Source organism: Tympanuchus pallidicinctus, unplaced genomic scaffold (assembly GCF_026119805.1).
Source record: "Tympanuchus pallidicinctus isolate F22 unplaced genomic scaffold, pur_lepc_1.0 scaffold1, whole genome shotgun sequence".
Taxonomy (NCBI): domain Eukaryota; kingdom Metazoa; phylum Chordata; class Aves; order Galliformes; family Phasianidae; genus Tympanuchus; species Tympanuchus pallidicinctus.
The window spans coordinates 79,001,339-79,027,901 of NW_026294618.1; the positions used below are offsets into that span (position 1 = coordinate 79,001,339).

Sequence of the window (26,563 nt, forward strand, 5' to 3'; positions counted from 1 at the left end):
TTGCTTGATTCAGGAAGGATGCACAAGGTAGGAATACTGAACTGGATGTGTAAGAAATACACATGCCTGCCTGCCACTGCCATGTGTTTTCTGCTGCAAATTACAGGTAGTACAGATTATAAAAATATTTCACTTTGGTAGTCATTAACATAACTTGTTACTGCTGAGGAAACACGGTGCTGCAGGAGGTTTTCTCTTCCATCAGTGTCGAGATACAACAGCCCAAATGAGGCAAATTGAAACACATTAAAGGGGAATTACCATTTATTTCTGGGAAAGAAGGAAACCACCTTTCCAAGCCCAGCAGTAGACTACAGTGACAAAGAAGCCTTCCTGCCTTTGAGGTAAAATCTTTGCCCCCTGCTTTCTCCAAAATCATTCTGAACGTTGAATTCTGCTTTGCTGAATCCTGTGTTTTCCTTGAGGAACATCGCAGCTTATTCACCAGAGACAATACAGAGCACTAATGAGAGTTTTTGAATTTGGAAATACCAGCAAACTTGCAAACAAAAAAGCAGAACAGTGTAAAACAGCTGTGCTCATTGACTGTGCCAGTTCAGGAATCTAGTGGTTGTAATAAAGCGGCTTGTATATATATTTGACATTATCCTTCAGAAGAAGGTTTCCAACCGGCATGGGAACTCTGCACCACTTAGGGCCCCTCTTCCAGATGGGCTTTGCAGATCTGACGGACCAGCGAGTCAGATACCTGTCAAAACAATACACACGTATTTCAAATTGAGACCAACCACGGCAAAACAGCTTTAGTCAAAGCAGAAGCTGACACTCGTTTGCTTGCCTTTGCCTCTCCGCCTGCCTCTTTATGAAAGCAATAATGATGAGCAGAACTCTCTCAGTTCAGAAGGGAACCACTGAAAAGGACTATTTGTTTTGGAACTGCTGCACCTCTGCTGCACTGTAGCCACTGGCACCTGCCTGACTTCCAGTCGTGTGAAACAAATCAGGTGTAATCTCCAGGCTACCGGCACGTTGTCCACCTGTAGCGAACGTGGAGCGCTGAATCCCTTCATTGCAACTAAGTTCAAGAGCGAGTCCATCCATTTTGTAGGGGAGATGTCATTTCAAGAGCTCGCCTCAACAAAATAAACTGATTACAAAGGCCAAGTTCAGTTAAAATAGTCTCCAAAAAAGAACTAGTTTGCTTTCAGTGGATCAATGGGTATTTCTTTTCCACACGATGTGATTCTGGCCCAGTTTTTGCATTTTCACATGCTCGAATTTGCTTTAGCATTCTCTTTATAATACTATTACAGTTTGCTGCTGCAGGAAGTCAGAACCTGCAATGGAAGAGGTACTGTAATTGAATTTTTGCAACTGCAAATCTCTGTCCGGAGTAAAGTCTGGCAAATATCCTCTGCTTTTTTTACCATTTGAAGTTTTAGACTTGGCTTTGCAAACTGGCAGGGGATTTCAGATTCAGAATCGGTTACTGGAAATCTTACCCTGCGGCTGGGTGGCCTGGAGTTTTGTTAGGCTTTAAATCTTTTGCTACCAGTAGAGAGGGAACAGAGGTCTTTAGAGAAAGAAGAGTCTTTTCAGACAATAAAGATCCAAAGTAAAACCCCAGCATAATCTGCACAAACAATGCTCCAACAAATTAGAATTTGGAACAGTCTGATAAACTTCGTCCAGCGATGTTTGCATGCCTATGTTGAGTAATCCCATGGTCTTAATGTAACCTCAATCAGTCATCCTCTCCCCAAACAGCTTTGTTACCTTTCATTTGCATCATGCAAATTGGAGATATTAAGAACTTTGGACAGAGACCACGTAATGCATTTATTTGAAGGCATGTGGCAGATTCCCAGGAACTACAAAGAAAGCTTGCAATGCCAGGCAGCTATAGACTATGTAACAGCAACACATTTTCCTAGTACTTTTCTTCCCCAGCGATCCCGAACAATACAGATTGAAAAAATGGATCACATTTAGAGGTTCCTGCCACTGAAATCAAGCCACTTTCAAACTTGAAAGCTTTTACTTTCAGGACTTCATGATAGTTAGGATGGCAGGAGGGATTCAAAAGATGGTGTGGAACAAAGTTCAGTCAGTTTTTCTCACATAAATGCAATATATTAGCCCCTTTTGAATTGTAATGTTATACTGCTGCATTAACGGAATCCCTTACATAACAATATGAGGATAGGAAGTCAGAGAGACTCCTATCTCTCATTCCAAACGTCAGGGGAGTTCAGAGAGACCAAACACAGGTCCCTACTTGGGAAAGAGCCAATGGAAGGCAGCTTTTTTTGGAAGAAGGCGTAGAGTTATTTGACAGGCACATGGGGCTGCATTTTCTCACACTTCCCCATGAAGGGAAGCCTGTAGCACAGATTTTAGTATCACAAGACTGCAGTTACAACAAAGGAAGAAAAATCTGAAATTGTTTTAATGCAACAGTATGTCAAGTGCAGTTCTGGTCATGTGTCTGCACGTGTACAGGAAAGTGGTCCCGTGGTAATAAATGTTCTCACTGAGAGAGAAGCAAATGTGTGAATGCGAGGTACACATCAATGCTGTGTGCAGGTTTAGACAGACAGTGGCTTTTTAAGAAATCCCTCTGTTTCTGTGTGGGGGCTGAAAGTGCACACCCCAATTCTGCATAGGAAGGAGGATTTAGTAATGGCCTGATTTTAAAGCTTTTGTTATTTCTCCTTTGAGCAGGTCTAATCCAGCCCTCTGGTCCAGGCTTTTAGCTTCCTTTGGGGACTGCAGGCTGGGGCTTTTCATTGTTTGCTGAAACAGACATTTGGACGCTTTCCCTTCCTGGAGCACATTTGCTTTTAGCACTTTTAATACTTGCTTTGTCCCAAACTCAAACTTGTCCTGTTTTGTTTGCTGCTTTTTTTTTTTTTTTTTTTAAACCTTGATTCAGCAATAGCAAAAGCCTGATGCCTGGGAGCACTCAGTCTACAAAATTTCTTTTCCTCTTTTACTAACCCCAGTTCCTACTGTTTCATAGAATAGATTTCTTTTTTGTCCCCAAGAGTAACAAGAATCCACAAAACTCATGTATGAGAGCTTCAAAGCCCAGCACTCAGGACTTTCCTGTGAACTCTACTGTCCATGTAATCTAGTGTTTCAAGAAATCATGCACCTTTCTCTAGCCAAGTCACCCAAGTTTCCATTGTAGCGAGCCACCTGGTTTGTCTTGGGGAGCTTTTACAATAACCTACAGACATGCACTGCCAGATGGTCTAAATTTTCTCAATCAGCTGAGGGTTGTCAGGACACAGGCTCCATGTGGATGCCAGATGCAACTGGTGTCCAGTCTCCTAACTGGTTATCTCATTATACAGAGCTCTCACTCTGGACAAAAGAGGAAAGAAATGCAATCTCAGAGAGCAGCAACCAACCCCAGGGCTCTGCTCGCCACCTTTTGTGTGGTGGGATCCCAGAGAACAACCAGAATCCCTAGACTCCAGACACACAAGTGACTAGTTTGGACAAAGCAAGATGGAAATCTTGGTCACATTCCTATGATTGGAAATGGCAAGACATAAAATGCATGGAAAAAGTTGTAATTAGTCAGCCACAGTCACTGCAGTTACCTAAAATATCTGTGGCACGTAGAAATCAGTTTCCATGGATTTTTCTCCATGAGCAGGAGGGCCCCAAACCCTTCCCACCTAGAGGCTGCTGCTTAACACCTTGAAATAAGCACAGAAATTCTGTGTGCTGGGTAAAAGAAATTATCTACACGTGGGGCTACTGCAGCTCTGTGCGCAGCCCAAGTATGCTGGTGCGGTTCAAGGCTGAACTTCTGAACCCTCATTGAACTTTTTCAGTCCGTCTCTTGTTTGGATTAAGAGCAGAAGGCAGCGGGCTACAGACTGTGCAGGAAGCATTCTATCAAAGTGCTGGCAAGACTGCCTCCTCTCTGCCACATCCGTTCCCTTGACACTTCTTGGTTTTGCTCACCTGCAGCCACTCCAGCTCTTTGCTCTTTTGAATTCACATGCTATGCACACACAGTTTCCATACAGATGAGAGAAAACACAAGCTGCTGGAATGAAACACTGATAGCAGTGAAATCAGATTCTGCTCTGAGGGATGAGAGATGTCTGCAGAGCCTGAGAACTTTATAATTCATAAGGAGCTCATATGGAACCTGCCTCTTCCCTGACACATAGCAAATTCTCCAGTTCATGCGGAGGAAGGACTGACCTGGATATTAGCTGTGCCAATTTCTGTTCTTCCAGTAGGAAGCTGAAAATGGAATAGTAACTGAGAACTTAAAATCACATACTCCACATGTACAGCATGTCTTGCTGACAAGAGTACGGGTGACTCAAGGAACGTGTGACATCCTTCAGTCTTTTGGAAAAGGGAACAACTTCTCAACATTATACTTTAACCACCAACAGGGGCCTACCAGAAGAAGAAGAGTGGTATATTCACGTTAAGAAAGCATCTAGATGATGGCCTGAACTTGGTGTCTGTTCTGGATAGTTAATCCACAATATCCACGCAGTAAACTCCATGCTGTAAACAAAACTGCTGAGTTGTTCAGGTTTCCACTCCTGGAAAGCAAGTACAGGAGTGTGGCCTGCAGCTGTACTTGACAGCTTCCCAAATTGGTTCTGGTGTGCGGTGGCCTGCACATACGACCCTGGAATCTGCAAACAGCCTGTCACTCCACACAGTGTTGGTGTAATCCTTGAAAATGTCCTCAACCTCATGGGCTAGTGACAATATTTTGTTGCTGCAGCACTTTACCAGAACATGCCAGGCAGGAGCATAAATGGACTCAAAAATAAGAAGTAATAACAGGAAGTTATGAAAGGGAGAATTCAGACAGGCTGAGGGAACAAGCTTTGGCTACAAGACAAGTTTGCTTGTAGAATCAACCCTTGGAAACAGTGAAAGCCCCAGACTGGGCCAAATAAATGAACCATAGGGACTAATTCTGTAATGAAAGGGGTAATCTTCACTGGTTTCATGCCCAAGTTCTGTAGATAAATGTTATGAAAGAGAGGGAGAGGACAATAGACTGAAGAGTTTACGGATGATGCAGAAACTCTGATGGCCATATTTCTAAAGAAGAGCCCACAGCAAATAAAGCAGTTAAGCAATAATACTCATGAGCTCTCATCATCAAAAACAAATCAGGCAGAATGTGAAAAGAAAGAACTAAATCCAAGAAATGAGGAATGCCACAGTGGGTCTTACCTGTACAGTGTTCCAAATGCAGGGAGTAGAACAGAGAGCTGTGGAGTGCCTCTCAATTAAATTCTGACCCCAAGCTGTTCCACACATCACCCACTACCACGATGGCCAGTGTGGCTCAAACTGGCATTCCACTTTCATGTGGTACCTTCTTTTGCAGTTCCCCATCTCCTTCTCTATGTTACATTACATCCTGGATGATGGATGTGATCACATACACTCTGTGCTAGAGCTGCATGACCAAGAACAAGCTGGGATCAAAAGCATTCTGCTTTTACTCTTGCATCCCAGAAACAGGTTAACAAATGGGGTCAGCTGCCTGTGAAATGACCCAGTACAAAACAGGTAAATTCTTACCAATATGCAGACAATTCTGGGGAATGTAAGAGAGAATGTCTGAAGTATGTACAATGGAAACAATAAAACAACTTCAGAAATATAACAGTGATTCTGCTTGTAAGCACCAGAAAAGCACTTTCCAGAAAAGCAAGAAATCCAAACTTCACATCAATAGATCAACTGCAGGGCAGCATCCCTGATCCTTGTTAAAAGAGTGGTCAGGGCTTTCTAGAGGAGATAGAGAGCAGAAGAATCTATTTCAACACTACACACAGAGCAGACCCACTGATGGTGGAATGAAGAAGCCATTACTGCAGGATGAGTTGGAGAGTACATAGGCTGGTCAAACTAGTGCTAAGGAATGTTCATTACCTGTATTCTAGTCTTGAAAAGCTTTAACAAGTAGCCCAAGATGCAATCTGATACAACTGCACATTACATGATCGCTCATTTTCTCCCCACTGACATTCCCAGGGCTACAGTAGCAGTGCAAAATAAAGCAGCTCCTTCTTATTTAAACAGAGATAAAGACAACTACAGCAGTCAATAATCTCAAGAAAAGCTCAATCTCAAAGATTTGGAAAATTGTTCAAAACAGCACCTACTATGATAGGCTACCTGTGCTTGAAAACCCAGCAGGCCTCAAGTGCTGGCTCCCTTGCATTTGGAATTACCACATGTTGAGTTCATTCCCGCTTACTATGGCCTCACAAAGACTTCAAGAATGGTTACATAGGCAAAGGGAATGTAAGCTTGGACAAGTCATTTTCAGAAGAAACTTCCAAGAATAACTCTGTCTTCATTCCTCAAGTAAGTGCTGGTTAAAAGTCTACAGCATGCACAGGTACCCTTCCAAACTTGCAGGGGCACCCTGCTCCTGTAGGGCAGGAGGAAGGAAGTAATTAACTCCTGCTTCAACCAATGCCAGCTACGGTTCCACAGAACCGTAAGTAAAGTAAACCGTAAGTAAAACTCTCAGAGAGGCACACTGGATAAGATTTCCAAGGAGATACAGATTTTCCCCTTCCAACAGACTGAGAAGTTAATGCTGTAAAGACCACAGATGCACTCCTGAAGTACCCCTACACTCTACCCTGGTTCCAGCTCCATCATTACCAAAGCTTTCAATCAAATTTATTGATCCCTTCCATTGTCTCCATTCAGACCCCAAAGACTGCCTATTTCACTGCTGTTCCACCTCCTCAACAATAGCTTTGTTCTTTTCCTCCATCGTCTGCAATCTGCCTGTTACATTTCCTTGCTGGAAAGAAAAAAATCATGTGGTGTAAGGTGGGACTAGCAATACAACAGGAAGGTGTGTATATTAATCATTAATTAAAATCTCTTAATTTTAGAGGTGGAAGCACCTGCTTCCATGTAGAACACGTCTTGAGGTATTTCTGTTCTCGCTAAAATTCTAAACAATAATTTACAAAATTCAAGGCATTAGACCTGGAGTCCTGGTGCGATTCCAGCAAGATACAGGATTTATCACTTCCTGTCTCGACCCAGGGTTGCTGTGTGAATGCTAACTAGATAATGCGCTACACTCCACAGCTGCTGGATAGATGCAGCAACTAAAGAACCCCAAAGACTTTTAAGATACAGGAACAAAGAGTCAAAGTATCTGATGGAAACAAGGCTGCACCAAACGTAGAGTCCTCCAGTTTGATTCTCCCCAGTACTCAGTGCACAGCCTGACAGCATCTCAGGGAGCTTTTCAAGGGCCTGCCTCAGATCTCCACTGCAGAGCATTAGATCTGAAATGCAGGAAGGAGTCTCTGACTGCCCCAAACCCTGAAGCCTAAGCTCTCCCAGCAACAGCCCCATGGCCTCTGGTAACCCTATGGCTTGCTAATGCAGGGTTCATAAACCGCTCTGACATCCCCATGGAAACAGAGTGTGAGGCCATAAACAGGGGATTAGCACCTCCTAACGCTGAGCAAAGCGCAGAAGGCGACAGCAGCCTTTAGGTTCGCCCCCAAGGCCAGGGGCCATTCAGTCCTGGGAGGGGGAAGACAGCCTGTTACACAGGAAGGGCAGGCTGAGGACGAATCACAGCTTGCAGTCAGAAAGGGCAAATGGAGATGGAGCACAGTAAAACAAGCTTCTGTCAGGCCCCTGCTAGCTGCTCACCCCAACACATTGCTGGTACCCATCCTGAGCACCCTTTTGTCCCAAGTGCAGTTGGGGGCTGGACACTGAAAGGCTGAGAGAGAAGGGACTCTCTATTCTGGACACAAGAAGGCTCAGAGAGAGTCTTATCAGTGCTTATAAATACCTGAAAGGAAGGTACAAAGAAGGCAGCCAGGCTCGTCTCTGTGGTGCCCAGCAAAAAGACAAGAGGCAGTGCACACTAATTGAAAGAAATGTCATCCATATTTAAGAAAGTACCTCCTTAACTGTGAGTGGCAGAACTCTGGAACAAGCTGCCCAGAGAAACTGTGAATGGTCTACCCTTGGAGATATTTAAAATTTGGCTAGGCATTCTTGGTTAATCAGCAGTAAGTGACCCTGCTTGAGCAGGTGAGGACTAAATAGTCTCCACAGTACCTGTTCAACCTCAACTGCTCTGTGATGCTGTGACTCCATTTCTGTGGCAGCTTTTTATGTCTGTCCTACTGAATATTAATGAACAGGAGGCAAGTGAGGCTGAAGAAGGGAGGGCAGAGTAATGTGTGGCATTCATTATGTGGGGACAGACTGATTGAACGAGATGCAGTTTGTCCTTAAAAGCCTAATGAAAGAACTTCATGACAGTGGACACGTATTCTTTGTAAGACCTGCTGTGTAAGGCATGTTCTAGCCAGTTATAAAGAACTGCTTTTTCTCTTCTAACCTACTCCTGAAAAAGAGACATGGAAAGACAAGAATATTCACCTGTTCAACTTGGTTTTCCTGGGAACATGCCCTTCAGGAAGTAGAGGCCTGTGGTTTGGCAGCAAACCTGAGATAGAAAAAGAAAGGTGTGAGAATACAGTGCCTGTGTTGCATCTATAGCATCTACAAGTTACTTATACCTCATAAGCCAGGCAACCCAGATCCCTACTGCTAAAACACAACTAGAGCAGAAAAAGTATTTATTCTTTCTTTCGTCATTGCTGAACCAGCACTCTAGCCACAGATTAGTTAGGAGGTTCTGGTGTACACACTGAGAGGAAACACATGCCAAGGACTTAGGCTCAACAGAACGGCTTTTTGAGAGAACATAAAGCACTAAAGTCCAATCAGATTCCACTTTCAGGATGACAATTTGACTATTAAAATCTTCAGTCAATTTAACTTGGATAATACTCAGACTGTGTTAACCTGGGATCTGCTCCCAGTTAAAAACAAAGAACTTCCCAAGGCAGATAGGAGACAGGTACATTAATGGGTAGAAAATCAAGCTTATGCTAAAACATGTCAATTTAGAAACTGGCATTTAATCATTAGGTACTATAGACTGAGATTTCCCACATCCTTCAGCAATGGTAGACTCATCTAGGAGTAAATATCTACTGCTAAGGCAGGAACCAAGACAGAAAGAAAGCAGAGTAAGTAGTTTCTTTCTGGTCAGTCATCCTGCCCCTGTACTAGGTGCATAATGGGTTTGCTGACTAGACACTGAAATCTCACCAGCATACTAACTGGGTGAGAGAGCCCTTTCATGGGGCTCTCTGCCCTGCACTAAGGATGTTGTCTGAAGGAGGAGGTGAGGTACCTGCACGGTGTGCCATCTGCACACAGGCGGCAATCTTCTTGTGCTCCTCCAAACAGAGGCCTGTGATCCTTCGTGGCAGCATCCCTCCATCAGAACGGATGAACTGGCTCAAGAGCAAGACATCCTGCAGAAGCAAGAAAAGGGCAAAACCAATGTATTACAGCTCCTTTAATTGCCGTGATTCTTAGGTGTTGTGCTCATGCTGTGTACAGAACTCAATACAAAGCAAACCAAAACAAAGCATACTTCCCACACATCTCAGATGCAGCTTGTCAACAAGTGGGTTTCGCTAGCCATCGCTTTGCCCGCCAGCTTAACTCAGTGAGGTCACTAACATGGTCTGAGTCTTCCCCTCACTTCATTACTGTAAACACATGATGTCAGCTTCAATCCCTACTACTTCACTGTCACTTGCTCCAAGATTCTGGCTAAGATAATGTGTCCTAGGTACTGAGGCACAGTTACACAAGACCTACAGATGGACAGTGTTTACACAACTTGAAACGCCATTACAGCTGCTATCCTAAAGGTCACAGATACGTTAGATCACCTCTGGCCCTTTCCTTGTTCCCCTCAGAGCAGGATTGTTCTCTGGTATCTATTCCTCAAACTTTTGTCCAGTTTCCCATGGTAGAACTTCCCTCATGTCTCTCTGGAGGGTGGAGAACAGGGAAACAGTCCAAAATCTTGCACGAAAAGCTTGTTGTAAGAAAAGAACATATGCTGATAGGAAAGACCTAATAGAATAAATCACCGCTTTCAGTTCTTTGCCTGTGTATGCATTAGTCAGAGATGTTAGAGTCACACTGCACAGAAGGAGTATTCAAAACATACTGAGGGTTTGGCTGAGATTCAAGGATCATTTAGATTAAACTGCTGTTGACCTTCTTAATTAAGAGCTCTAGAAATGTAAAGCACTTTTAATAAAAACAAAATTAAAGGAATCTCTAGAATCAGATATTATCACAGGTCTGAGATTACAAATTCCTAAGCACAGCAGCAACAGCTGTTGCATGAGTGTCCCATTAACTGCACACAGTAAACCAGTCCAGCTCTTCACTTCCACACGCACCACCACTGCTAGTGCACCCTCAGACCTACATAGGCAGGTCCCCTTGACGTGCTGATGTCTGCATAAGTTGGCCTGAAGTGCTTCTGGGGCCTTTGTCCTGATTTTTCTCCATCTGTTCACAGACTTGTTGCTAACTGAGAGTTTACTTCTCCAGTACTATAAACACGTCCATAGTTGAGGTAGCTGGACCACGCAGAGGTGGCTCACAGGCTGGAAGGGACGTGACAACAGACACTTCAACATGCTGGGAATTCAAACCAGGTATATCAGCACTTGATACTCCTCTGCCTGTTTGAGGAGTATCCTTCTCCCTTTTCCCACTCCACATCTATTCTATTTTACACAAAGCTCCCTGAAACATTCCTTGCTTCATTTACTGCCACTGCAAAGACATACAATCACAAGTGGAATAAAAATGGGCATTCAGAAACTTGAGCTATATTGGATTTATAAATCCACCCCTACTGCATGAGACCAGTTAACCTCTGAAGCGGGCTGCTAGAATTCAGTACAAACTTTCTAGTAATAACCAATTCTGCAATATGAGATGCAGTTATACAAATGCTGCAGTCAAAAATCCAGATGTTTATTTTTCCCCAATCCTATCTTCACTATTGTGATCATGACAATTTCCCTCTTCCTTAGCTCCCCTTCTACCAACTAACACGATCAGGCTGATTTTCAGATCCATCTCCTTCATTTTATAAATACAAAATGACTTATCATTCACCATCCACGGTGATGCTGTATCATTAGAACAAGAATAACATAGCTGAGCAACGAGCAGGAAGCTCTCAAGAGGCCATCTGTAGATAAAAGGGAAGAGAAGTGTCTTTGGTCCAGCTAGTACACTGCCTTGCCAATGAGAACAGTAACCAGGGGATCAGTCGGTGCCAGCTGCGTTGGTGGAAGTTGGGCAGGGGCCAGCCAAGCAGTCCAAGGGCACTGACTTTCAGCCACTCCTGAAATGCACTGGATTGGATCCAGGAAACCTAAACAAGACTCCTTCCCCCTTTTTCCATCTTCTTTAGCTACCCAGTTCTCCAAATCACCAACACCTCAATTTGCACAAACATATCACATCCTTAAGTGAGAAAGGGCTGTTCAGCTCAAAGTGCCTAGGAAATGAAAAACCCCCTAGGCTTTTCTACTAGCCTGCATTACTCTGTGGGAAAGAGGGAAAAGGGAGATGATGGCAAGTTTAAGGCTGTTCCAGTCTTTGCTACAGTGAAAGCCTAAGGAGGCCACAGGCTCTAGTGAAGGGTGTGTGTGGTCCAAGTGCTTTCTCATATTACCACCACGCCTCATGGAGTCACAGGGCTGTTATCGAATATTTCCATGCAAAAGGGGGAGGTGAAAAGTAAAAAGGGAGACAGTGCTTGTTCTTCCACTGGAAAAAAAAAAAAAAATCAGGAAAATCCATTCTTTGTTATTATCTCTGAGCAACAGTGTCACCAGCTGACCAGCTCTGTGTGGCAGTCATTTCTCAAGTGAAATTGCCTACGTTCTAACTGCCACAGCTTCAAATCACACTCATGCCATTTGGCTTAAAATGCTGCATACTCAACAGAAGGTTTGTCTGTTTCTGAAGATTCCCACAGTTAACAGACCAGGTGCCTGGTCTCCCATCGTAATCACACAGATGCATCTTACCACTGGGAGAAAGCAGACAGGTACAGCCAACTTTATGGGGCAGCTGTGGAGGGAAGTGTGCAAGTAAGTAGAAGAGTCAAAGAAAAAAATATGTCTGGCACGTTCTCATGGTGCCGTCATGTTCCATGAAATTCACATTCTGTGCTAATGGACAGCCAAGCCTGTAACCACAGCTTTGCTTTAATCACTGGACAGCTCCCACGAGGCTGGACCCAGATTCCCACCCCAGTAATCTGCAGCATTTGATGAAAACAACTTGGATTGAATTAATCTAGGGCTAACAGGCAAATTTTGCAGTTCAGTTTCCTCTAATTGCTGCTAAAGCAAAATGACATATTTACTGCCTAACTCCGACTAATGATGGTTGAAATGGATAAGGAGAAAAAGAAAAAGAAAAAGAAAAAAGCAGCTTAGCCTTCACCTCTACACCTCTAAAAGATCTGGGTAAACTTGCTATCCGTTCACAATAATGTGCTATACGTTGTGTTTTGTTTAGCAACTGAAACGCAGAGGCATCTCTGCATTTTACTATCTGCAGACAATCTGAAAAGAAATGTCCTTGGCGAGTTATATGCAATTCATTAAAACCTTCACTTACCAGAGTAAGATTTGTCTGCGTAGCCAAATTACTACTGGGTTGTACCAGCCAAGTCATTATTTCCAGTTACACAAGAATATACTTCTTCCTTTCACTCTTACTCCTGGGAGCTGTACACCATCCTCTAGATATTTTGTAAGAAGAGTGAAGATTTCAACCCCGTTGCCTGACAGTGATCAAAATCATTTTATTTTTTAAAATCTCCAGTGGCTACAGAAAATAAAATCAACTCTCAGTTTTTAGTGGATAGACATACCCAGATCACAAACTGTGGGAATTTGTGCCTCGGGCCCCTTTATCCTGAGCCTAGCAGAGACTAAGGACTGAACTGGCAATGACAACTGCAGCTCCCTACACCACAGCTGAGGCAAGTTGGAATCATGACCCGAGAGTGCTCACAATGCCTGTTTGGTTGATTAATAACTTAGGAGACATTGGTCCCCCCGTTCTACGACAGCTAAAGTAACTCATTATGCCACTACTTTAGACTGTGCTAGTTGCCCATCACAAAAGAAAAGTCCTATGAGGTCATATTACTCAGCTCCCTCAGGGGCTAATTCAACACTTCCCTTTTCATAGTGCCTTATTCATTCCAATTACAAGCGTCCCAAGCAAAAAAGCTCACACTTTCCCTTCTGTGCAACTGACTGATCTCAGCTTATCAATCTCAAAAGAACCACTGTGATCCATCTATTTTAATCTCTTACCAAACACAGGTTATAGTTTACGCTTTATAAACTAGCCTGTGTCTTTAACAAAAATAGCTGTTCTCGATTTACTGTCTTTTAGGATAATTCAACCACCAGCGAGTAAATTGTGCCACCATTTAATTACCCACACAGTAATGTGTCTGCCCTTTATTGTTTGAGCACTTCAAGATTCTGCTAGTCATCACTGCTGTAGCATAGGAAAATAGCAGAGAGCTTTTGTGCAAAAAAAGGGAGGTTTTATTCACCGTAACATTTAAAAGCCCATACATTCTCAACTGGCATTCAAACATATAACACACTTATTCAAGCAGAAGAGGTGATCTACTCCAGAACTGAAACTTTCCTAGTTCACATCAGCCCTGGAATTCCGTGGAGGAACAGCTCTAAATACTGAGGCAGGAACATGCTACAACTTGGATATGCTAGTTCATGCTACTATCTTCAGCCTTTTGTCTAGATTCTATTCTGCTCTGCAGCAGGAGTACTGGATGTATATACTCAGAAACATAAACATTCAGCAACTATGCAACAGTCAGGATGGACACGTATCTAGGATTTCTTGATTTTTGGGAACAGTCTCAACAGTGATTCCAAATACTCTGGCTGCAGGTAGCCCCCACCTGGGGGCTACACGCAAGCCAGGCCTCCTGCTCTGTACCTAATTCAATGCTTAAGTTATTTCTGTTGCTTAAATATGTATCTGTTTAATTTGTTTTTTTTTTCCCTGTTGCCTTGCAGTAGTCATCTGCAAGACTGTCATTAGTACCCAGATATCCAAACAGTTTTTCATCTCTGCGTGCACTAGGACTGAATGTGAGCAGCTCAGTCATTGTGCAGCTAACAGGGCTTTCAGTTTCTCTCACATTAACTGTCTTCCTTTCTCAAAAGTATTCATTTTCCTCCAGATGTATTTGTATCTCTTTCACCTTAATCCTACTGGCATTAACTTGTTCTGACTTCTCTGTTACCTAATCTTAGTAACAGGATGTTCTTGTCTGGTTTTCTTTTTTGATTCCAGCACTGGTATTTTAGGGTGGTGGGAACACTTAGTTCTTTTATGACCTCTGTGTTTGAATGACCTCTGGCGAGGCTACATCTGGTGTCTTCTACCTCATACTCTCTATTCTATGGTGCTTTTGCTTTAAAAAATTACAGAGTTTCCCCTCTATCTTCCACGTTTAGTGTTACTAATACTCTCATAATCATTTCCTGCAAAAGACATCAATCAAAATCTGTTTTTTTTCTGTTGCTAAGGGGAAAGGGAAGTAAGCATGTGTGCTCTACCTCATATCCATCAAGAACTTTAGAGTTCTTAAGTTCAGTTACTACCTTAGTGGACAGTGATCCAAAATGAAACCATGGTGCTCAAATACACAATTGATTTAATCAAGTTTATTGGCCTCTCTGGCGTTACAACAGGCTTGAATCTGATAGTTTAATATTGCATTCCAGTTCCATTTAACTAGAAGTGCAATGCTGAAGGAGAGCTAAGCACACTAGAAACACATGCTCTAGGATCAGATGGTAAGCAGTAATGGGCACATGCATAATCCCAAACCTCCTATCGATATGAGAAAATCCCCCTCCTTTTTTTTTTCCCTCCAATGAACACGACCAGCCAAGGCAAGCAATTACAATGTAGGAAGTTATTCTTGTTACAATCAAAGGAAGCATAGATGGAATTGCCTACTTTTACCACATCCAGGGAGAGAAGAAAGGGGGCAGACTGCACAGTACATTACACCCGAGAGCAATATTTATCCACCTGTGGGGAACACTACTTCATTAGACTTACCACATAATCGTACTTATGCTTCAGGTTCCAGCGACAGATAGGACACTGGCCAGAGGGGTTAGGAGGCGTTGGTGTTTCAACATCCTCTATAATTTTCCCTTCAATCTAAGAAGCAATTCATAGAATACAATGAATGAGTAAAGATTCCATAGTACCTGCACCTAACCTGCTCTGTGACTTGAGGAATATCTTTCATCAAGTCTAAAACATGCCGACCAGTATTGCACAGGTGTAAGGGAGACAGGATTTGCATTATACAACTCACTTGCATATATAAATATATATACAAACACACACACACAAATCAAGCACTTCGGGAATGCAAAGACAATAGGGATAAAAGAAAAGGGGCTCAGAAAACCATTTGGTAAATCTTACATATATTTTATTCAAATCTAAACTAGTACACAACGTGAAGTTCTCATTCTTGCTTGAATTCCACTTATTGTGGTATTCCTTTGAACCACTATGCCTTGCAATTGTAGCAGTCTGTTAGCCAAAAGCCTTAAATATTTTTGCTGGGAATATGAGAATATCAGAGAGTAGCAGATACATGCTGTGGGCCAAAACACGCATAGGCTTGCTGGATTATAAACCACCAATGGGGAAAATTATGAGGAAAAAAATCAGACAGGAATGTTGTGTGATTTTTTCATTCTTTTTAAAATTACACCAATATTTTTTCTAGTTCAATTCCCTGAACAATTCCTTTGGGCAACTATTTTACAACCTTTTCCTCTGTCACTACAAAATGGTGACATCTAACACGCAAATTTTCTTAACTTTCTCAAAAGAAATGTAGAAAAATCCAAAGAAATGTAGAAGGTGTACGTAGGAGGAACTTGAGAAATTTGTTTTCTAAATGTAGATGTTAGGAATATGATGTCTACATACACAAACGTGTACTTGTCTTTCTTTTTTTTTTGAGGGCTTATATGAATAGAAGCAAGAGCTATCAACTTGCAGCTGAATGGACAGAAAAGACAAAAAAGACGAAGTCAGTTTTTCTTCAAAATGTTCTGGAAGAAGAAAATTTCTGGTCAAGATTAAAACCACATATGGAACACCAACTGCTAGGGTCAAATAGTTCAAGAAACAGAGTTTAAAAAAATCCCAACTATCTAATTAAAGTCTGCCATACTGTGGATGAGCACAACTTTGCTTGTAAGGAGAAAAAAAAAAAAAGCTGTTTTATTTTGAATTGTCAAGTTCTGGGTCTGAAAACCTGGGAAGAAAAAAAACATGCCATTTTCTCTAAGTATGTGTGGGACACTGGTATTCATCTGAAATGCCATGATGTAAGATATTAGACCAAGCACCTTTTTTGTCTAGTGATGGCAAATGAGTAGGTTATTTGTGGCTGAAGCACCTCCGTACCTCAAAAAGAGGGAATATTCTCGATTTTTACTTAAGACTTCTTCTCCCACAGTTTCAACAGAAAGTTTTACATTAATAATAATAACACACATGCACACACTGACCAGCATTTTAGATATATCTAAATATCTATATATCTCTATATATAAATAAAATACAGGTCAGTATCTACTTTCCATTTGTTGGTAAAATGATTTCTGGGGAAGCCAGTATGTCTGATTCCCTCAGAGTCTCATTGATTCTTGGCAGTCTGACTTCAGACTGTACTTTGACTGTAATTTCATCTCACAAGTGAATGAGAAAAAATATAATCAGAATGCTACATCAGTTTTTCTTGACACAATTTCAACACACAGGTTTGGGTAATTATTGACCAATAACTGAGGGCTATCATACTGTTACGCCACTGAGTTATTATTCTTCTGTTACAGGACTAAGAATGAGTACAAAGATTTGATGTTCTCAGTATGCTGATGAATTCTGAATTCCTTTAGGGTTCATTCATCTGGCTCATACACAACACTTCCTTCAATACTGATTAAAGATAAGAGATTATAGGAAGATGAGCACACAGACGGATTAAGAAAAACCTGATGTTGAGCTTGTAGGAAAAATGGAGTGACCAGAGGATATGCTAAGAAATGCATCAGCCCTTTAGCTGATCAATTTACAAGATACAAGAATCAAGTTACAAGATTTTCTCATCTATGACCGTGGATGAATCATAGGTTGATGCATTATTATTGATGCATATTATGCAGAAGTATCCAGATCTTCCCCATGATGCACAAAGAGACAGGAAGCTGAGACTTCTTTTTTTTCCTAGAAGACTCTGCTAGTGTAAAAAGTTATACATACAAGTAACCTACTCCATTCAAGTTTCAAACATGGCAGTGTCCTCACATCCAAAGATGACACAAAGGAAACTCAGACTTTTAAGCGTATAAACAGTCAGTTTTTGCCCATTTCACTAGGAAGAAAAAGTCCCTTCAATCCTTATTTATATATAATTCCTGCTCTGCTCCCCCAGTGATATTTAAACACTTTCAAGTATCTGTACTGTCTGTCTACAAGATACATATCGTTACTGGTATACGTAATATGAGCAGATTAATTGAATTTTGCTCCCCATCCTTATTTATTTCAGCACTTTTTCTAAACACCAATAATTCTCTTGATAAAGTACAACAGATCAGATGGCATTAATTAAGCAAAATGCTAATTCTAGTGCTTTGATGTTTTTCTCTCACATATTATAGCTGAGAAAATGCTCTTCTTTTTTTTTTTTTTAATCAGATACCTCAAAACCTGTTTATTTTCAGAAGCAATATTCTTTGAGCATCTAGAGTCTTCCTTTTGACTACAGCTCTTCTACTGATTTTTTTTCTCATGGGACGCATTATGAAAGGCAAGCTTAACACCATGAGCAGCCGGTAAGGCACATACTGTGACTAACAAACACAATGCACGTTAAAGGCAAGCAGCACACACGTGTCATACAGCTGGCACTGAACAGCTCTGCACTCAGGCAAACTTTTACCATGCCTGTTCGTGCTAACCATGGGGCTGAGATGACACCAAGTGTCAGGGCTCCCAGTTTTATCGGGTATTGCCACATAAGAGGTCAGGGTAGCTCTCACTGGAGCCCTCCATCACCTCACCAGCAGCAGGGTGACGACCCAGGCTTGCTGTGGCCAAACCATTTGTGTGGCCAACCAGCTTAACTACACTTGTAACGCTCTTCTTCCTTTGTTTGGCCTTCACAGGCTGCGATGTCGTTTGGGCAGAAAGCCGACCCTTTCACCCTCCCCTTTTGGAACCAACAGGCTTATTCCCTTCTGCAGAAGGAATTAACAGCACGAGCTGCAAGTGGGAAAGAAGTAGAGACAGAGACTTACTATGGTCGTGTTGCCTTCAGTCACTTCCACGACTACACAAAACAAAAATAAAGGAGAAAAAGACAAGAAATCAAAATGAGACTCATTTCTCCTTAATAAAAATTAAAAAAGAAAAAGAAAAAAGCGGTAAGTGGTGGGGTGGTGGTGAAACAGAGCAATGTTCCATCGCGGTGCGAGACCAGAGCGAGAGGGCAGCCCGGGGACCGGAGAGATACAGAACGATCCCGGAGCACTGCCCCGACCCTCGAGCAGCCCTTCGTCGACGGCCACTCCTGCACTCACCCTCCCGGAGGGTTCTGGCCGGTGGTGAAACCCAGCCGCTCCCCCAGAGCCCGGCGAACAGCCGCCTGAACGCCCCGCGCACCAAGCCGGGTGCCGCCATCTTGTCGTCGCCCTCGCTGCCGTCACTCCCGCTTCCGCCGGCGGAAAGGCGGGCTCTGGGGCGCCATGTTGAGGCGCGGCAGCTCCCCGCCCTTATCACCTGAGGGAAAAGAGTAGTGCGAAGTGAAGGGCTGCTGCCGTTTTGAGGTTCTCCTGACTCTTCAGTTGATCTATAGCAAAGTGCATTCAGTGAGTTTCCTCAAATTCTTGTTTGATGACAATAAATGTGTGTTGATGCCATTTGCTTGTGCCAGTGGTCTACAGTGCTCATGCAAAACATTGTGTATATTTTTTCCAAGTTTCTAGCTAAAATGCGATGTGAAATATAAATTGTGACCTAAATGTAGTATACAACAAAATGGGTAATGAACTGTGATCATCCCACCTCAGGAGTTCTTTCATCACCTTCCTTTTGTTTGTTACGCTTGCTTCTTGTTACAATACAGTTTGAAAGCAAATGCCTCTCAAAGGGCTACATTTTCTGTTTTTGTACTCCTTGATAAAACCATGCAGGTTCTTCAGGTGCTGTCATCATCTCTTTAGTTTGTAGAATGGGTTACCAGATGAGAAAATTACTGGAAATCCCTCTCTGTGGTAGTTCTAAGTTCGCAACTCCAAGACTTTTCTGAAGTAAACAGAATGAAGGCAGGGCTTCTGACCAGACTCGCTGTGCTCAATGTTAAGCAATGAAAACAGGGTCATCCCAGAAGATAACTATTCCTCTCTTGCTGAACTACGCTGTATAATGTCCTTTAGAAGCAGAGTGATTTTCAGCTTGTCCAAAAGCTTAGAAATAAGAGCCAAACAAAATAATCACTGCCATCCAGTCTGAGGATAATTTCCTTATGAGAAAAAGCAACGTTGCTAAACACTGTAGAAATGTCACATTTTTAAGATTTTCTTTGTATAGAGAATTTTATCCTAAATGAAAGGAGTTTGGCTGTAACAACCTGGCAGGAGAATTTATTCAGTGTCTTAAATTAAACCCAGTTTCCTCTATTTGTCTCATGTGAAGAGGAAAAGAAACTGACGGTTGGAACGCAGTGCTGGCTCTCCATGGTAAAGATAAGAAAACAGGGCTGGGTGCTGTTCAAGAGCTTTACCATGTCATTTGACTGTCAGTGATGACATTTAAACAGCACTGTAGGTTTTGGTCTGACAGAGACAACCAACGTGGTGATAGTTCAAGTAACATTGAACTCCACTTGCTTCTCTTGCCTGCAGAAAAGTGCTGTCCCTTATAGTGATTTAAGTGATGCATCTTTTAATGCAAAGAAGGAAAACAGTTGCTTTCATAAATAATTGTTTTTTTGTAGAGTGAATCCTCTCTATCTCCAAGAAATTTTCTTTGCCTTCCGAGTGTTTTCTAGAACCACTAGCAATGCAGACCATTTTGTCCAAAGGAGACAAATAAAGTTGGTGCCAACTTGGGTTGAAGCCCATTGTCTCTTTCCAAGTTTGGAAATCTGACATATTTCTGATTTTTTACAGATAATTTCTGAATGTGCTTATTTCATCAAGCTCTCATATTTGGGGGTAAAATAAAAAATAATCCTGAATACTGTGTGTGTGTACAAAAGAAAATAAAATGACTTGCTTTCTGCAAGTAATTTCATCCATGGTCTGTGTTTTGTCAGCACTGCAGAGGGTGGTCCAGTTTAGATAGAAGCACACGTTTCTAAGGAATGGAATGGGATGTCACTGACCGTTAAAGAATGAATGCTTTTCCTTTTGAATTAAAATTAAACCTGTGCTCACAAGTGGGGAGGAGGGGGGGAGGTTGGCAGAAGTAAAGAAGTAGCATATTTTAGATGAGAAATGTATGTCCTAATTGATTATGGCCTCTAAAGGTTTTATGGCTCTGTTCTCAAAGAAATGGTATTCTGAACTCCTTTGGGACTAGACGCTGTAGGTGTTCTATAAGCCTTTTTTTTTTTTTTTTCATACAAATTTGTGTTCTGCTTTTTGTTATTGTTTGGAAAATGGAGCATGTTTGCTTTTTTCTTATTTGCTATAACACATTACTACTTTCTGCTTCCAGCAACAAAGCAACTTTTCTGGTCCTTTGGGCATTTTTTGATCCATTGGATGCTAATAGATGTATATCTGCTCCAGAGCTTTACTTTGCAAATATCTTAGGAAGGCTGAGGCTGTTCCAATGAAGCAACATTAAAAGTCATAGAAATTGAGATGGAAAAAGCTACTAGGTCACACAGTTCCCACACAGGCCCCCCAGACCAGTGCAGGTTTGTTTCCAATGGTACATTTTTGGTGCTTTCCAGAAGGGGTCACTGCAGGTCAGCATTCACTTCATCCAACCGCCTGTCTCCCTTCCCCATTGAAAAATTGGGAAACATTCTCGATCTGGTGATGACTATGTTGCAAAATGTCTAGAATTTTTGTGACAGCATGTAGGTTGATGCTGAGCGATCAGAAGCGGAATAAATTTGTTCAAGTGCAACAACTGGTCATCTAAGCTTTTAAATGAGGAAATTTAGTGAGCTCTTCAAAATGGCTTGTTAGCCACACATGCTTATTAATTGCTACAAATCCTCAGAGCTGCAGCCACCCAGCTGTAAGGAGTAAGACATTCACAGGTTTGTCTGTTCAGGTAGTTAATACTTAGAAATATCACATTTTATAGTTAGATAAAAATAGCTCAAATAATTCAAATGAAACTACTGATTGGAAAAAAAAAAAAAACAAAAGGAAATAAAACTAATAAAAACAAACAATAACCCAGAAAACCCAAGAATCTGCAAAAGTGCCCTCCTGCACCCCCCCTCCCCCCTCCAAGTGTAGGTAAAAGAAGGGAATAATAAACAGTCATGTTGCACCAATACTTCAGTTCATCATTACTCAACCATTCAGAGCCACTGGGACACAAGGACCTCTGAAGATTGTCCAGTGTCGCAGCCTGTTAGAGATCAGAGGCTGCTGCAGGGTTCATCTCTTGCATGTGAATCAGGTGTCCTGGTTGAGAGTAGCCAAATGCTTGTCAGCCTGCAGAACCTATCCATTCCACAAATGAACAGCTAACCCCAACTTCTTGTATCCGTGTACTGGGAACTACCTTCTGAAACAGACTTGAGGAGGTAGGAGAGAATGATACTGGGACAGAAATTAATAATTTGAAGTGTGGGGAGGGATGAAAAGTTGGCTGGAAAGAAGGAAAAGCTGCAAAGAGAGCAGGAGTATAGAGCAACGCGATGGTACTCTAGCAGGAAAATGAGCAACTCACTTGGAAATAACATGTTTATATTTTTAAGGTTTCCATCTTTTCCCAGTGGATGTAGTTATTTTTCAAAGCAAAATAACCAAGTAATAATTTTATTATGTTTCCTTCCAATATTTCAGGCTTAGCGTAAACAAAAAAATCCACTGGGAAAATGAATCCAACTTCTTCTGCCAATATCGCTTCAGTTCTGTTTCTTCCACTACCTGCCTCTCTCCTTACATATTTTAGATGCTTCTATTCTCATACCCAGTATCTGTGGCATTACTATACCAGTTGAAATACGTTGGTGAAGACAGTTGTTAGAGGGAAAAGCCTTTAGGTTCAATGAAATTCACTTCTGATACAGAAATAGGAAGTTCTGAGATTTTCAGTGTTTAAAAAATATCAGTGGCTTTTGACATTTTGGGAATGTTCCATATAGGCAAGTAAGTCAAAACGATGGAAAATAACTGAGCTGCTTGCACTGAGATTTGATCTCTGGAAATTAATATTTGGGTTGCATGGAAGAATCAGAAGAAAAACTCTTTAACAACACCATAGACATCAGACCGGCAACAGTCCAAAGCTTTAATCTTTCCAGATGTTGTGTGGGCTTTTCTTTTTTTTTCCCCCAAGCCAGGTGAAGGAGAGCCTTCACAAAAACGCCATGAAAAATGCTAAATCTGTTAAGGCAGGGTTGGCATAAAGACCAATATTAAGTCTTCAGATACCTGAAATGCAAGCAATCCTAATTTGTGTTAAATGAAGACAGAAGGTTTATCAGGGCATTAAAACAACGTTTGTGTCGTCAGACATTTCCAGACAGAGCCGTAACAAATGCTCAGTTTGATTTCAACAACAGACATGTTTGTACATGGTGAGGATGGGCAGTAGAAGACCAGGAGTTCTCCGGTTCGTTCATCTGAGAGCAACCCTGTAGCAGTCTTTCACTGGGGAGCCTTGAAAGCCTGGACCAGCTGTCTGCATCCGTGTTTTGTGCTGTCGGTTGTAGCGTGTGCAGCCTTGACTCAGTTTCTCCCTTGTTGTGGCCAAAGCCCAAGGCTTACCTGATAGGCCTTGGAACAGTGTAGGCAAAACGAGTGATGCCCAAACTTTCAGCAAACTGATGTGCTGCCGTAGCAGCTGCTTCACTCAGTGTCTACTGTGGGTATACGTATAGTCCGTGTTCCCAGCATGTGCTCCAGAGCATGGGAGGATCCACAAGCACAGGTTCTGACCACTGGGGTTAAAATTTGCATGAAGCTGTGCTGGGCAGGCTCTGCAGCCTGTTTCAGTCAGGAATCAAACACTTATGCTTTCTTTCTTTTTTTTTTTTTCTTTTTTTCTTTTCTTTTCTTTTTTTTTTTTTGGTAAATGTGAGTCAGGACTGAAATTGTTTGCAATAGAGAGTGTGAGCTGGATCTATATTTTGTGAGTAGAGGCTCTGCCAGAATGACAAACTTTGCAGTCCCCCTCTTGCTTTTCTTCCTGTTTTTAACTCCATGAGATTGGAACGAGGGAAGCCCATGTTGTGCTCTGATCTTGGACCATGATGGGACGTGATGGAGAGATCTCCAGCAGGGTTTTCCTCTTATGGCTCCTCCAGCCAGATGGCTTCAATCTACTGACCAATTCTCTGTGCTTTGTGTGAGGTCTGCATGCAATTTAGATGGAGCCTGTTCTCAGCTAGTTTTGCCTTTTCTTTGCTCCCCCTCCCCCACATGCACGTAACATTCCCAACTGACCCTTTTTGTGCTCCCCTTTTTCTCTAGCCATTAAGGGAAATTATGCTGGCACCATATAACAAATATATCAGATGGATTTGCCTGAAAGCCCTTTGCTTCTGGAGCCTTTCAGTCATCAAACTCCTCTGGGTATTTTTGAGAAGAGTGCTCATTTAGGCAACTATGCTGTTGATGTGGTTCTCAGACTGGTATTTGTGATGCTGCTCTTTTCCAGCTGGTAAAAAGTTTAGAATGGGGCACCACTTGTCCACACCTATAGTTGCTGCTGCTCTGAGTCCTGACAGATTTGTCTTATCAAGATAACTCAGCTGTCTGAATCTTTGCACTCTGCAGACCTAGAGAGAACATGTATATATATATATTTGTGTTTTCAGATACTGTTCAGCGTGACAAATCTCAAATATGACAAATAAAAGCAGACACTGCCCTTCACACTGCATTTTATGACTTACACTAAAACGACAGTGAGTAGCAGACAATAGCAGACAGTCTTTCACGAAGACAGAAAACAACAGAAGAATGATAATGACAAGACAGTAGGACATCTCTTGTTTGTTTTGTTTACACCATCAGCAAATTTGTTTCCTGGATTGGTTTGTTGGAAAAAAAGATCAGATGGGCTGAAGTGGAGTTTTAGGTGATGACTGTTGATCTATTAAAAAGAGTTTTATTTCATCCCTAATCTGTTTTGCATTTTGTTGCACTGTAGTGCATTTTAGTGACCCTTACGTGAGTATCCAGGGGAATTTGTTGCTTTTGTTAATCAGTGGCTTGGAAGAGGGTTGAAAGCTGATGGGAAATAATAGCTGTCCTTTCTGCCAGTCAGGTGAAAACACAATATGCTCCCTGCATTTATGAGTTCTTAAAATGAATCACAGTCAGCTGGAAACTTAAGTGTTTAGAGACAACAAGAAGGGAAATTCCCCTGTGGAAGGAAGGGAATGGAGGTATTTCTGTGACACTGTTCACTTTACCTGGTACTTGGGACCATAGGGACTCATAAAGGCCTCTGTTATTTTGCTCAGCTTGAAGAGCTATTCCACTGATCTGGATTTCTGAAGTTATCACCAGGCAGGATTTCTCTTTGTGTTGTGTTTTTATTTTATTTATCGGTTCTTTCAGGGAATGACGTTCAGTGTGTGCTTGTATGAATGTTAATGACAAACAATTCCCTTTTTCATAGCTCAGTTATGGAAGAAAACTCCCCTCCTTGACCCTGAAAATACTTGTTTCTGGTATCCTGCAGACCTAGTATATAAACAAGAAGGACTCTGCCTTCTTTCCCCCCAAAAACATCAAAACAAAATGAAACTGTTAATTCTAATGTCACTGACCGAATCAGAGAAGAATATAAGCTTGGCATACAACGAGAAAGCTGAGACAATGCTTGGTAGAGATGAAAGTGAGATACTGATGGCCAGAGTTTAATTGGGTTTTCATAAAACATGCTGTTCTTCACAGTTTGGCTACCATCTGATAGCGTCTTTTTATGAGTCTGGCAAGTCAGTGAAGTTTCAAACCATTGGTTTGCAATTGGAAAAATGAAGCTGAGAGATATTCAGAAGAGCACTAGGCCTCTTTGTGTCTAATACTGAGAAGAAGCAATTCAGCTGTGAGGGAACGAGTGCCTCTTGCAGCCATACAAGTGCAGTTTAGCAGTAAATCAGCTCAGCTGCAGTCCTCACCACATGATATTCTTTAGTTGTCACTGGGGAGAATTCTGCTCATCTCCAGACAAGATTTTGCCTTGAGTTAATATTTATTTCCGTTTTTACAGATGTGCTGACCTGTGATGGATGGGGTGTGTTAACCTTCTTCTTTTTCACACCTGGTCCACACCTGTTTGGGATCTCATTCCCTGCCCTACTGGGCAGCAGCTCTTGAACTTTGCTGGGTCCTGGATCACAAGCCAACTGAGGGTGGTGAGCAACTTTGAAACGCTCATCCAGAGGGCTTTTTGTTTTTAAAGTCAGAGAGGTTGATAGGTTTTGTTTTGTTCTTGGGTGAATATTCATTCTCATGACAAAAACATTTCACAATAAGCTGTTCCCATTTGACAGCTCTTTGGCAGCACATGTGTGAAAAAAGTTTTTTTGTAGTCTCACTCCTAGTGGGCAAGAGTATTGCTGTTTCAAAAAGACATTGGACTTTCATTGCTCTCATTGATGGTTTACTCAAAGAAGTTATGGACTAAATATTCCTCAGAATCTAAACTCGCTAGGGAACATAAAAGCTGATCCCCTAGTGCACTGAAGAAACTTGTTCTTGTCATGCCTTTTCAGTTCTTTTTGGGTAGGAAGGGGACTTTGTTCTTCAGGGCTGTGGATTCAAGAGCATGAAATTCAATACAAAAATTTTGAGACAAAAAACAAATGGCATTGTTTAGAATCCTGTTATAGCATGTTTTTTTCATTTGCACTGCAGGGGATTTAAATAGTAGCATGTGAGCACTGGCCAAATTTAGTTTGGTCAAGAAAAAGAAAGACTGTGAGGAAATTTAGAGAGACCCAGCTAAGCTTACTGAAAAAGCATCTCAATGGCAAATGAAGTTCCTCGTAGAATGCTAAAAGTTAATGCATGCTTGGGAGAAAACTCATTTGCTCAGCCATCTTAAAGTGCTCTAATTGAATTCTTTCTCTTTAGGAAAAGAGTTGAGCATCACTGCTGACAGCTCAGCAAAAGCTCCAGAGAGTTTTTACAAGGATGACACGGATGTAGTGGAGAGAGTCCAGTAAAGGACCATGAAGATGATGAAGGATCTGAAACATCTCTCTTATGAGGAAGAAGTGAGTCAGATGGGACTGTTCAGCCTACTGTTCAGAAAAAAAAGGGCTCACGGGGAAATTTCATCGATGTATCAAAATTGAAATGTATAGAAAGAGAAA

General features: G+C 41.9%; 1 protein-coding gene and 1 long non-coding RNA gene across 4 annotated transcripts in view; one reads left to right on the top strand and one right to left on the bottom strand.

The window, feature by feature from the left end:
- Positions 1–246: 246 nt before the first annotated feature.
- Positions 247–18,757, bottom strand: MRPS18A (mitochondrial ribosomal protein S18A). Of its 3 annotated transcripts, XM_052674324.1 has the most exons (7): positions 18,618–18,757; positions 18,336–18,367; positions 15,061–15,165; positions 9,233–9,356; positions 8,410–8,476; positions 3,943–4,027; positions 540–709 (listed from the first exon to the last, which is right to left on the bottom strand). In XM_052674324.1, the coding sequence occupies exons 1-6, from the start codon at positions 18,715–18,717 to the stop codon at positions 3,976–3,978; spliced, it is 480 nt and encodes a 159-aa protein (XP_052530284.1). In that variant the 5' UTR covers positions 18,718–18,757; the 3' UTR covers positions 540–709; positions 3,943–3,975. The 3 variants fall into 3 exon arrangements, with proteins under 3 accessions (XP_052530279.1, XP_052530284.1, XP_052530290.1); XM_052674319.1 differs by lacking the exon at positions 3,943–4,027 and having other exon boundaries at positions 247–709; XM_052674330.1 differs by lacking the exons at positions 540–709; positions 3,943–4,027 and adding an exon at positions 725–1,298.
- Positions 18,758–18,778: 21 nt separating this feature from the next.
- Positions 18,779–26,563, top strand: part of LOC128076556 (uncharacterized) — a 40,542-nt gene continuing 32,757 nt past the window's right edge. The window contains exons 1-2 of the long non-coding RNA XR_008204440.1: positions 18,779–18,905; positions 26,322–26,464. This is a non-coding gene — a long non-coding RNA (uncharacterized LOC128076556). The remainder of the gene's footprint in view (positions 18,906–26,321; positions 26,465–26,563) is intronic.

What these genes read in the sequence shown, in the direction of transcription:
- MRPS18A (XM_052674319.1), bottom strand. Translation starts at nt 18,717, where the DNA reads ATGGCGGCACCCGGCTTGGTGCGCGGGGCGTTCAGGCGGCTGTTCGCC. An exon ending in GGCCAGAACCCTCCGGGAGG is followed by an intron (nt 18,368 to 18,617) that starts GTGAGTGCAGGA and finishes TGTTTTGTGTAG; the next exon opens with TCGTGGAAGTGACTGAAGGC. An exon ending in GCAGATGGCACACCGTGCAG is followed by an intron (nt 8,477 to 9,232) that starts GTACCTCACCTC and finishes TTTCTATCTCAG; the next exon opens with GTTTGCTGCCAAACCACAGG.